General features: G+C 41.2%; 2 protein-coding genes across 5 annotated transcripts; both read left to right on the forward strand.

Annotated features, from left to right (window-relative positions):
* The first annotated feature begins 223 nt into the window (after positions 1-223).
* On the forward strand, positions 224-7537 carry prc1b (protein regulator of cytokinesis 1b). 4 transcript variants are annotated; one of them, XM_070828671.1, is made up of 15 exons: positions 224-322; positions 577-709; positions 1954-2076; positions 2289-2522; positions 2774-2944; positions 3074-3223; positions 3349-3496; positions 3585-3721; positions 4331-4426; positions 4524-4670; positions 4759-4869; positions 4982-5095; positions 5492-5671; positions 5804-5838; positions 6643-7537. In XM_070828671.1, exons 1-15 carry the CDS (start codon positions 312-314, stop codon positions 6689-6691), a joined length of 1839 nt encoding a protein of 612 aa, XP_070684772.1. In that variant the 5' UTR covers positions 224-311; the 3' UTR covers positions 6692-7537. The 4 variants fall into 4 exon arrangements, with proteins under 4 accessions (XP_070684772.1, XP_070684795.1, XP_070684780.1 ...); XM_070828694.1 differs by having other exon boundaries at positions 5492-5594; positions 6643-6718; XM_070828679.1 differs by lacking the exon at positions 5804-5838.
* Positions 7538-9527: 1990 nt separating this feature from the next.
* Positions 9528-13021, forward strand: ptpmt1 (protein tyrosine phosphatase mitochondrial 1). The gene is made up of 4 exons (XM_070831704.1): positions 9528-9844; positions 11063-11143; positions 11696-11887; positions 12313-13021. Exons 1-4 carry the CDS (start codon positions 9698-9700, stop codon positions 12439-12441), a joined length of 549 nt encoding a protein of 182 aa, XP_070687805.1. The 5' UTR covers positions 9528-9697; the 3' UTR covers positions 12442-13021.
* The last annotated feature ends 150 nt before the right edge of the window (positions 13022-13171 follow it).

A 13171-nucleotide genomic window follows, 5' to 3' on the forward strand; every position in this document is an offset into this window, starting at 1 on the left:
GCTGAGCTTCACCACCCACCACACCCACCGTGAGGCTGTTTGTTTTTAATCACAAGTTGCCCGGTGGTGGGCGGGTCCCCATTTGAAAGCAACAGCAGAAGCCTCCGGCGGCAGGTGCCGGTTTGAGCCAACAGGCGCACCCGCGAGAATGAGCCAATCAGAGAGCAGAACGCGGCTGGACGCGTATTTTGAACTGCATACAAACGGACCGAGAGCAGCCGAGAGGAGACGCTCCGCTTGTCTCTCTGACAAGTCCTGGTTGTTTTTAAACTGTTTAAACCGAAAACCGTGACACATACTGGAATTTAACAATGAGAAAGAGGTAAGCGCATCCGTATTTGTACCGTCAGTACAGTTTGTAAAATATGTAAATTACTGTAAAATGTTAGCTAACAGGTGGCTAACTGTCGATCTGCCTAGCTAGCTAAACGAGCGTCGGTTAGCTCAACCAGATGAGCGACTTCTGTGTGTAATCTTTGTTTTAAATGTAACCAGCGGCTTAGTTAGTTATTTATCGCTGCCATCGATACAACTTATTGATGAGCGAGCTGACCGGACTTGTCTGTGTTCCCGTAGCGAGGTGCTCGCAGCAGAGGCGGTGTCTTGCCTGAACAAGGCGCTGTGTCATCTGAAGGACATCTGGGAGGAGATCGGGATCCCGGAGGACCAGAGGCTGCAGAGGACTAATGTTGTCAAGAACCACATTAAGGTGAGACGTGGAATAACGTTATCACATGGGCATTAACGTGGCTGTAAACCTGTAATAACACCTCTGGTGATCATTAGTGAACAGGTTTCGATAGAGGGAGGGGGGAGACAGGGGCTTTCTCATTGAGTGAAACTGTCAGACATCTTGTTATTAGTTAAAAAAGGACAGTTCTTAGTTTGAAATGTGGCAACTGGTCCTTTATTTCCAGTGGGTGCCTTGTAGATATACTGTATTTATATATGAGAGAGCAAAACACCTAACTGAGAAGAACTGGGTCCAAGATATGTTCAGATATAATGGACGTTTTGCAGTGTTAAATGTACACTGTTGCCCGTAAAGTTGGAATAATTGTTCAATACCCCTGAATACACAGTCTGCAAAGGTTCATTGTGGTTTAAGTTTCACTGTGATATGTTTGGAAGAGTTTGATCAGTAAAGTAGAGAAGATATACACTTTATTTATCATGAATAAATCACATTGTCACAATCATTTCATGGGAAGAGGTAAAAAAAACATTTTATTCCAACTTTATGGGCAGCAGTGTACTTGTAATGTCAAACACATCTGTGCTGCATTTTCTTTACATACAACAGAATATCATCATGATCAAACAGGCTGATTTGTGACAGGTGTTTATCCGCTAGTGAAAAAAGCCCAACAATCCTCTGTCGACTGAAAAAGTGAATTAGAAAAAATGTTTTGTCATGTGTATGTCTGGTTTTATCATCAGTTAATTACAAGGTTGTCTTTGTGTTGCTGCAGCCACAGCAGGTTATTTCTGATGCATTCACAAGCAACACTAGAGAAGAGTGACATCTGACTCTCTGTGCATTTCTAAAACCTTTTGTGATGAAAGGCAGCAGATGTGGGGTGTAGCAAAAGGTGGAGGGAAAACTGCAAGAAAAAAAACACAATAATAAGCATTTTGTGTTTCCTACAGTTGAGTTGAAGTTCTTTGTGCTCATCTGAGTTTTGTATTTTTGCAGAAAGTCTATTAAGACGGGTGCAATTAACACAGAAGACATCTTTATCTGCGCCAAGGACCAATATTACTGTATCATAGGCAAACTCAACGTTTGAAACATATGAGATAGGATTGGATTGGAAAGAAATTAAAAATATCTGTATCCGTATTGACCAAAATGATCATCAGAATTATCGCTGTGCATTTTGGTGAGAATTTCAAAGCTTAAACACATCCGTTTGCAAACAGCTGATTTATCTTGTTGTCTTCATCCACCAGAGCTTACTAGATATGATGATCAAAGAAGAGGAATCTCTGAAAAAGAGGGTGGTAGGCAGCATTACGGAGTGCCGGACAGAAATGGAGAAACTCTGCCTGGAACTTCAGCTGCTCGTGTTTGAGGTAACAACAACTGTAAACTTATTCAGTTGGAAAAAACCTGTTTACTCACTATGTTTTCAGTTGGTCCTGAAAAGATTTGTAACCTGAGTTGATATAAAATGTCTCAGTTATTGTTGTTATTAGTTGGTTGGAGGTAATTAGACTTATTGAATTTGACATTGACATTGAATTTAAAGTGAATTAGTTGTTGTCTCTTGTGTTCAATCAAACAGGAGGAGAGTGGCATCAGCATGCTCCAGCAAGAGAAGAACCTCCGCACACAGATGGAGGCTCTGGTGAAGGAGAAGACTCAGCGGATGCAGCAGCTGAAGGCTCTGCTGGAGCAGGACCAGGACCTGTCCGACATCCTGTGCTCCATGCCTTACAGCATCTCTCCAGACTCTGTCCCCTCACTGGAACAACTAGAGGATTTCAGGCAGCACGTCGCTAACCAGAGCACGGAGAAGGTGGGAGCACCTACTTCAGCCGGGTTCAGTTATCTCAGAGTAGAAAAGCTTTACTGTAGCTGGTGGTGGTGGAAGATGGGCACAAACTGCAGAGGCCATATCGGAAAAACACCTGGAGTAAATGTTTAAAAGTGAAAGCTGGACTGCCTTAAAATCTGTTGTCACTTTTTTTTTAGACACAAGGCATCAACACAGAAACCTTTGTCCTAAACACAACTTGACCAAATGGTTTGCCACTTTCATATTTTCAGGCAAAGCGCTATGCTGAGTTCATGGACCTCAAAAAGCAGATTATCTTGTACATGGGAGAGTTGGACCACATCCCCGAGACCAGCTTTGAGAAGGACGTCGTCTGTGAGGACGAGGACTCTTTCTGCCTTTCCAGAGACAATATTACGTCACTCAAACTGCTTCTTTGTCAGGTAAGATGGTTGAAAATTAGAATAGGACCTTGAAAGTTTATTAATACAGCTTAAGGCTCCGTTAAGTGCTGCATGGTCACAGTTCACACTCGGTAACTGATGCTGCTCGGTGTCACATTGATCCTGCAGCTGGAGGAACAAAAGGCAGACAATGAGGCGATGTGTGAGAGTCACAGGGAGAAGATCCAGCAGCTGTGGCAGAGACTGCAGGTGCCCCAGGAGGAGAGGGAGATCTTCAACGAACACATGGTGACATCCAGGAAGAGGAACCTGGAGGCGGTGAGAAGATCCAAAGGCCCCTTTTGTGCTGCTGACGTCTCAGTGTTTTCTGTTTTTCATGGTCAGCGCTGACAGCCGCTTCTGTTTTTGCTGTTCAGTTTACACTTTTATTTTCCCCTCCTCAGTTAAAAGCAGAAGTTCTGCGTCTGGAAAAGCTCAAACTACAAAATATCTGCAATGTCACTGACGCCATCCGCTCCGAGATCGCTGTGTTTTGGGAAAAGTGCTTCCTCAGCACTGACCAGCGGCAGGCGTTTGCACCGTACTTCAGTGGTGGGTTGTTTGACATTTTAGCTGTTTGAATTAGATGAATAATATTGGAGTTTAGGCTCTAATTGATTCTAACTGACTGTATTTTTAGAGGATTTTACTGAGGAGCTGTTAAGTCTGCATGATGCTGAGATCCAGCGCTTGAAGCAGCATTACGAGGATCACAAAGAGCTTTTTGACGGGGTTCACCAGTGGGAGGACAGCTGGAGACTCTTCCTCGAGCTGGAGGTGAGCACACGGTGACGAGGAGGGGAAACAAACACCTGTACGAAAACTAGCATTGCTAGTAGGACTGAAAATTTAATGATGGATAAAGATCAGCTACAATATCTCAGTAAGAAGTATTTAGAAATTGCAAATTGAATAAATTAGAAAATCAGGTTAAGACAGATGATGAATTTACACTTGCAGCATTAATATGAAACCCCATCTTACATCCAGTTGGTTTGTATATATTTAATAAATATATTTATTCATGTAGTGTTTTCTCTTTAGCAGTTTCAGGTAGATACATGACAATCCTGACAATCCAAATAGGAAATAGGGCTGTGTGATATGACCAAAATCTCTTATCCAGATAACAGTACATATCACAAACAGCACATTTTTCAATATAGCATAATATGACACAGTTGACATTTTTCTGTCATCAATGAAAAAATAACATGTAAATGAATGTTGATAGCAGCCATTTTAATGGTTCAGCTTCTCTCTCTCTCTCTCTCTCTGCCTCTCTGAGATGTCTTAAAAATAATCTATATATCATTACCTCCCTAAATGTACTTATATTATCTGGTCCCAGTCATAATCTGTGTGTCTGATTGTTCTCATTTGCAGAAAAAGGCCACAGATCCGACAAGATTCACAAACAGAGGAGGTAATCTGCTCAAAGAGGAGAAACAGAGGTCTGAGCTGCACAAGAGCCTGCCTAAGGTAAGACACGAGGGTCTCCTATTATTCATTTTCTAAACTGAAACGGTTCTTAAGCACTTCACAGTAACTAAACATCATGTGCATGTGTTGTTTGAAGCTTGAGAAGAAACTGAAAGCCCAGATCGATGCATGGGAAGGCGAACAGGGTCGTGAGTTTCTAGTAAACGACCAGAAGTTTCTGCAGTATGTGGAGGAACAGTGGGAGCTGCACCAAACAGAGAAGGAGAGGGAGAAACAAGAGAGGGTAAACAATGCGCCTTGTTGTTTTAAAGGCTTTGCCCGGATGTTTGCTGGGAAATGTGTTGACGCCTTTTTGTACAAACTCTTCACAGCAACTCAAGAAGAGCAAGCAGACAGAGGCGGACATGCTGTATGGAACAGCAGTACGAACTCCCACCAAACGCAGATTCCTCGGCACCACTACCCCAAATAAATCACGAAAGGTGCTGAACCCACTTTTCTAGTTCCTCATTAAATTCTTGATTTAATACAAATTCAGTCTCTGCGGTCGTCTGGCTCTGTCGGCACTAACCCAGCTCCTCCGTCTCTCATCAGTTTAACGTGACTTCCAGCATTTCTAGCGCCACCTCTAACAGCACCATGCGCTCTGTCTATGGTGGAACTGTCTGTCGCTCGCCCGTGCCCCGCCCACCTCTCTCTGCAAACAAGGTAGGTTTCATTTTCAGGATGAAAGTGGTGGATATTAGACACGCAGATAAAAAATAGAATGAATCTGCCCACTCAGATGTTAATCAGGCAGATAATCTGACAGCCACTGTGTGAATAAAACAGGCCGATCAAGTCCACTGGACTTAATACTGGACTGGGAGTGACATCAGTGTCAGTCAGGACAGTAAACTAACTCACTTTTTCTGCTCTGTGGTAAAATGTGACCTTTTTCCTTCTCCTTTATACACAAACTTTTCCTGAATTGTCTGCTGAATGCTTAACTGGCATTATGTTCCTTCTGTCCACCATTTATTTCTTTATCCGTGTAACTCGTATTGCTGTATCGTGTCGTCTACGGTTGTCTGATGTGATTCTCTCCCGCTGTGTGCCCTTCAGACTCCAGCAGCACGGACGCCAGGTGGCGGTAAGCCCCCCCACCCCCGACTGCAGGGCTGTAACAAGGAGAACGAGGGCCAGTTGAAGGGGACCCCTCTGAGTGGTGCGTTGCTGATCCCCGCTAGTCCGCAGCGTAACTTCAGCATAACCTCTGTTGCCAGCACATATTCAGAGTTTGTGGTAATTTACACTTTTGTCTGTAATCTATTTTTCTCCGCTCTTCCTCTTCATTTCTGTGCACCAGCGCATGTGAGTGTACTGTTGAGGTTTTTGATGATGTACAAATCCTAATGATGTAAATTTATATTGTAGAGGGACTTGGTCAACACTGAATCTGTTCAGTCAAGGTGGGTTTGAAACCCCAAATCTCACTAATCCCCCTTTCACTTGCAGTAATTGCATGACTTTAATCAAAGGGAAAATTACTCTCAAAGAGTAACTTAACATGCTGCTTTAGCTTCGCCTTACACAGCTACCAGGCATTTGGTCTAAAATGAGCCCTGTGGGTGTGAAGCACAATCCAGGAAGTCCAGTTTGAGTAGCGGTTCCGTGGATTTGAGGCCGAAACACTTGAGACGTGATTTTACAACTCTTAAGATGAATCTTGGTGGCAATTATATCACTTTTCTTGGTAATGATCCTGAGCTAAAAAGTAGAAATCCAACATTCCTTTTACAAAGTAATCCCCATTAGGAGTGTGCGCTTGACTCACTAAAACACACTCTTGTCAGACGGCATTGAGCTGCACTCTGACACAAGTTGAGCCACGTTCAACTTTTTTACCAGACAAGCTTTTTCTGGCCCCCCCACGCTGCGCCGACTGACAGTCCCCCCCCATGTTCCATCATCGGAGCAAGGGCTGTCAAATTGCATCCTGGTAAATGTAGGAATCTGTAAGTATGTAGTCGGTGTAGGTTCAGGAAAAATTCCAGCAACAAAGTGAAATAAGAACACTTTGTAGTGTCTGAAGTGGATTTCCTCAGTCGGAGGTGCCTCTTGTGGACCAAGACCTTATTAGCCTGTCTGTTTTCTCTCTTAATTCACACTAACAGCCTTCACTTTGTCATTTCTTAATAATTGTTATGCGGCTGTTTGTTGACGATCACCAGCATGAAGAATGAACCTTAACGGCTGCTCGTCCGTTTCCACAGCGAGACCTGTCCAAGGCCTCCAACGCCAAGATCCAGCATGACGTCCTGAACTCCACCACCTCCAACCTTTGACCTCTCCTCTCTGATGGTGACTGCCTCAGCTATCCTACCGTAGTCCCTTCAGCGAAGCTCTGATCTCCAAACGGATCAATACCTTTCACTGCTCTCTGCTTCTATATGTAAATGAAGGTGATAATATATTAAGTGTTCGGTCAGTGATAAACAAGGAATCTGCTGTCGTCAGTGTTTCTGAATCTTTGCTCAGTCCATCACTGTCTCTAAGAGGAGGTATAAAAAAAAAAAGAAAAGAAAAGTTAAACAAACACTACTCGGCTCTCTAAATGTTACCTGTTATTGAGATGTGATAAATGATGACTGCATCTTTTACTGCACACTTTTTTAAAAGAGAAACTAAAGACATTTTAGCTTTCTGAAGTTATGCAATCTGGGGTTACAGGCCAAATGTATTATGAATACTTTGCACTTTTTCTAGAAAATGTATTGCGGCGCATGATTTGCTATGCTATGATTTTTTTTTACACACACCCACACTGTTCCATCCAAGTCTGTTTTATACATATATGTATTTGTGTATATATATTTCTATATCTATTGTTCACTTCATAGAAACGCCGCTGTTTGACAAAGATGTTAGTTGTTCAAACAGGAAGTTGTGACTGTTAGTTAAAGTACACTATATATTGGTGCATAACAAGATGAATGTAGTTAAATTACATGGATTCAATACACTATCATGGCTGATTTAGACAGGTTTGTCAAAATATAATAAAAGAAATACACTCAAACGACTGATTGCACTGTTTTATGATGGGACGAAGGTTCAGTTTTAATTTTAAGTTGTTTTTATCCAAATTCACTTGTTGTCACATAAGAAGAGTTTGTAAATGTGCTGCAAAGAATTAAAAAATACAGTGGAATCTAAAGATTTGCACATATTACAGTGTCTGTGAAAGTGTGCTCATTATTTTACCCATTATATTGTTTTTATATATATATATCATCAGAACACCAGATGTGTGTGAAGTTTGTCAGGTGTGAACTAATCTGACTCGTCTATTGACTAAAGATGCAACTAATGATTATTTTAATCTGTTGAGTATTTTCTCTTTCAGTTGATTAGTTTTATTAAAGCAGAAAGTGGTGAAAAATATTCACCTTTAATCAGCTGGACTTCTAAAACATTCTTTTTCAAAATAGTTGCCTATTAATAGGAGACAACTAACTGATTAGTCGTTGCAGCTTTACTGTTGATGCACCAGTGTAAAAAGATTTCACAATAAAATGTGACTTCCTGGTATTTATCTGGTCTGTTTAGCATAAAATCAGCTGTTTTTGAAGGGAAGAAGTGGAAAAATAATGATCAGAAACCATATTTACAGTCAGAGATTAGTATTTTAAGTATTAAGCAGGAGTCTTTTTGGCTCAGTTGTGGTCAAGAGAAGTGCAGTCAGTAAAGAGGGAGAGATAACATGAACTACAATAGAGTGATCTCAGTGTCAGCAGGTTCCCTCGACTGAAGGTCTTAAAGATTTACCCACTGGACTGTGATAAGCCTTGAATGCGAGCTAAAGTGGAGGAGTTTATCTCTCAAAGCTCAACACTAATGAGTGAAGATTTCAAATGATGGGAAACAACATTTTATAAGATCTGACGACTGAAACTACACTTTAGCAGCTGGTATCATTAAAGTGACAGCAAATCAAACTTTACCACCAACTACGGTATCAAATACTTGATTAAGTTAAGATTTAACTCAATCAGTGTTGATTAGACAGCTGAACATGAGATGCTGTTATCTGACTTTGTCTCAGTAGGTCTTCACTTAGTTGTGATGTGATAACCAGACTACTGCTTTCACTGGCACGTCTGAACAGATTAAAGTTGTGAGGTTTTCTGTGTAACAAAGACAGTCTGTTAGCAATAACTTCCCATGACAATCACTATAATCCCTGTCGAAGTTGATAGTGGTGCTGAAGTAGAGGATAAAAGGAATATTTGTGCCTCACCAGTCAAAGATGAAGTGGACACGTGGCCTTAAAATGTCTCAAATGGACGTTAGGGCTGAATTTGAGGACTTTATATAACAAGGTGACAAAAAAAAAATGTAAGTTGTTGCCCCCTCATGCCACATACATAACGTATATATATACAGGTAGTTAAAATGACCAATGACCATAGATGTATACACTTTGGAAATAATTCAGTAGTGCACAAGTCTTAAGAGAAGATGAAATTAGGTGGTTAAAATATTCTATAACGATGATTATTATAACAATAATTGTTCCTTCTACAGAGTCTCAGGGAAGCTAATCCACATCTTTTAATAGCATCTGAAAACCCACTTGATCACCTTTACCTGGTTTCTATATCTTTATATTTGGTGGTTTGTCTTTTTCCCTGTTTTAAACGTTTGTCTTCTCTGTCTCTTATTTCTGTTTTACATTTTTCTTCCTCCCGTAGATGCACCTTGCAACTTGTGTTTTAAAAAAAAGTTATCTAAATGAAAGCGTGTTTGCTTGCAAATACACTTTATTTATTTATACAAATAGAAAAGAAAAAAAAGTCAAGTTTATACTGCACATTTCATGAGACAGGTGTTGACTCAATGTGCTTCAAATTCAGAAGCAAAAAAACATCATACATGAAAAAAAACATATAAGCAGGTATTTAAATGTGAAAACACAGGAGGATCTGTTGTTCCAGTCAGCAGGACCATAATGACTGAAGAGACATACACAGAAAAACAGTTGGAAAACAGTAAAATCTGTCTTTCTGGTTTTTGATGTTTATTTTGTGAAGGTCACGAGTTTTACTTTGAAGACCGGAAGTGCTGCCGGTATGGACTTCCGGGGGAGGAACCTCCACAGAGCTACACATGCTAGCATGTTGCTAGCCGGCTTACAGATGACACTGCACGGCATGCGGTCCAGACACACCGCCCCTGGTAACACTGTATGCTAATGGGAAGCCCTGCCGACGCCTGAAGCTCAGTTTTCACATTATTATTATTATATTATTGTTTTTAATCTCCGCCATGTCCGGAGCGTTAGCACGGCTGCTTTTCTACCCGACGTTAGCCTACAATGTTTTCATGGAGAAGGTGTCGTCCCGGCGGTGGTTTGACCGAGTGGACGAGACCGTGATCCTCGGAGCGCTGCCGTTCAGATCCATGACCAAACAGGTGAGGCTGCCGCACGGGACCAGGTGTGTCTGAGTGTCTGGGTGTCTTAGTTACATGATCAAGACCACAGAACCACCGTGGGAGCAGTTAGCATCACGGAAGCACATTTAGATCAGGAAAAGGGAAAGTTAGAAGGTGGGAGGTCACAGAGTTGTTGTGCTTTATGTTTATTTCTATTTGTTTTAAGTTGTTGTTAGTCTCAGTTTCAGTGTAGGTTCATTATTATTACATAGGAGCAGATTTAAGCAGGACAATTTAACCAAACTGACAAAAGACTGAAGACATTTCCTGTTTAGTTAGTTTTGTATGTAGACAATGTTGTTTCATTTTTATCCCTAAAGACTAGTTTTTAGTTTTATTTCACTTAACTACAACTTTTTTTTACTTTAATACCCTTGTCACAACAAATAGTTAGTTAATCAGTTAGTCAGTTAATCTTTTGTGTCACAATAAATAAATCAGTTAATGTTTTCTGTCACAACAAATAAGTCAGTTAATCTTTTCTGTCACAACAAATAAGTCAGTTAATCTTTTCAGTCACAACAAATAAGTCAGTTAATCTTTTCTGTCACAATAAATAAGTCAGTTAATCTTTTCAGTCACAATAAATAAGTCAGTTAATCTTTTCAGTCACAACAAATAAGTCAGTTAATCTTTTCAGTCACAATAAATAAGTCAGTTAATCTTTTCAGTCACAACAAATAAGTCAGTTAATCTGAAGCTGAAGCTGATTTCAGTTTCTCAAATGTGAAGATTTTGATGCTGATTAAAGTAAAACTTTTGTTCCTGTAAGATGAGCCGTGAGGACTAATGGAGGAAAAACATCTTCTCATTAACTGATAATGCTTCCTGCTCACTAAGTCACAATAATAAATGTGTATCTTTTTGTAATTCATCAGTTTGAGTGTTTTTGCTTTTGTCATTCCTCACTAAAGTCATTAGAAGGTCAGACACGTTGCTGACGGACTCTTAATGAATGTTTTGTTCCCCGTGTCTTTCAGTCTGTGGACTTTATATTTCATAGGCTTCACTTTAATTGAAGCCTCAGTTGTTAATCCTGTTGTTTTGATCCACTGCAGTGCTGGAATATTAGCTGCAGCACAGTCCTACATATAAATCAGACCCAGACAATTAAAAGTAGTGGCTGCTGTCGGTAGCTCCTCAGCAGATTAAAAAAGAGACTCGGAGAACTGATGGTTGTCATTTCTTGTGTTGCAGCTGGTAGAAACAGAAAATGTTGGAGGAGTTATCACCATGAATGAGATGTATGAGACTAAATATTTCTGCAACTCAACTGAGGTGAGTTTACTTCACTTTTCCTTCCTGTCTTTAAAGAAAAGCCTCGTTCATTTTAATTTAACTTGGGTCCGACTTTTACGTACTTTTAGTTCTTAAGGGTCAGATTGTCATTCAACATTATGGAAAAGATCCCTACTGATATAGACCTGCTATAGACCTGTTATAGCCCTGTTATAGACCTGATATAGACCTGCTATAGACCTGCTATAGACCTGATATAGTGCTGATATAGACCTGATATAGACCTGATATAGACCTGTTATAGACCTGTTGTAGACCTGTTGTAGACCTGTTGTAGAGCCGATATAGACCTGTTATAGACCTGATATAGACCTGCTATAGACCTAATACAGACCTGCTATAGACCTGATATAGACCTGATATAGACCTGATATAGTGCTGATATAGACCTGTAAGCAGATAGAGAGATGTAACCAGAGGAGCGGGAGTGTTGACCTCCTCCGGCAGGTGTAAACAGAGCTGAGGGTGGCTTCTTCTTTCCGGCAATTCATAAATGACGGACTGATTTGATGTCTTTGATGATGGCGGCAGGAGTGGCGGGCTGCAGGGGTGGAGCGGCTGAGGTTGAGCACTGTGGACCTCACCGGCGTTCCCAGCCTGGAGAACCTGCACCGAGGGGTGGAGTTTACCCTGCAGCACCGGGACCAAGGAACCAGCGTGTACATCCACTGCAAGGCCGGACGCTCCCGCAGCGCTACCATGGCCGCCGCCTACCTTATTAGGGTGAATACAAAACCATGGAGAGGTCACAGTGTCATTTCATCCCCTGTTGTTTACCCTGTAATCTAATCATCAGTTTTAAACAGGTGGTTATCACATAAACCATTTATGTAACTCTGTCCCCCATCTCTTAAAGAGTTTATGTGATGTCTCATTTCTATGCTGGAGGCTGTTATGTAAGGGCTTAAACCATTTATACATTTATTAATGAAATGCATCAGTTTATCAGAAAATGTATTGACAGTTGTTTTAATATCTGATTAATTGTTTGCAGCAGGGCACAAAATGTGTTTCTAACGTTTTAGTCCGAGCGTTTTTGCTTGAAATGCACATCTCCAGTTCAAAATCTGGTGTCTGGTCCCAGCTGTCTATTTCAGTCAGTGAGCAGCGAGTCTGTTGATTTTGACATTGCACTTTGCCACTGACAGTTACACTGCTGCACCCCAGAGGAAGCCTGTCAGAAGCTGGCGTCCGTTCGACCGCACATCCTGGTGCGCTCCGCTCAGCTGGAGATGCTGAGGAAATACTACCAGCAGGTGTGCGGACAGTCCAGCTGAGGGAGAGCGGGGCGGCCGCTCGGACTGGACTCAGAGCTTTGCACGATCCTCGACATCATCATCATGTAGACCTGAAGAAAATGCTGAATACTTGGGTTTTCCTCCTTTTATTTTTAAAGGAAAGTGTCATGAGTTTTACTGAGGAATGGCAACGTTTTAGTAGTTACTTCACAACATACCAGTAATCACCCCGACTGCCTGGTTTCCTGCATGTGGCTGAAATGCATTCGTTTTATATCTGGAAGTTTTGAAGCTCAAAATCAAGAAACTGACCACTTTCAAAGTACCTGACCTGCCCCTCGTTTGGATTTCTGAATCCATCATCCTGTTTCAGCCAAAAATACCATCAAATTCCTCGAGCTAATGAGCACTGCAGTCCAGTGTGTTTGTGACTGCGGTCATAGAAACACTCCACTTGATCCAGTTGCTGTGCTTGTTGCATTTAGACTGCAGTGGTGCAACAAGACAAGGACATTTCAGCGCTGTTACAGTTTAAGAATGCTTTATTTCAGGTGATCATATTTTGTTTTGGTGCCTCATAGCTTCAAAAAATACTGACAATGGTGTTGAATAAAATATCTGTGAGATGAAACCAGTCTAATGGTGTTTATGCTCTTTGGTATTAATGGTGAATACATGCATATATGGGAATGAAAGCTGTTTTAGTGGAGCAACATTAAAACACACTAATCTGCAGACGGAGCACTATTATAGCACTAGTATTTATCTT

The sequence above is a fragment of the Pempheris klunzingeri genome, chromosome 1 (assembly GCF_042242105.1).
Source record: "Pempheris klunzingeri isolate RE-2024b chromosome 1, fPemKlu1.hap1, whole genome shotgun sequence".
Classification (NCBI taxonomy): domain Eukaryota; kingdom Metazoa; phylum Chordata; class Actinopteri; order Acropomatiformes; family Pempheridae; genus Pempheris; species Pempheris klunzingeri.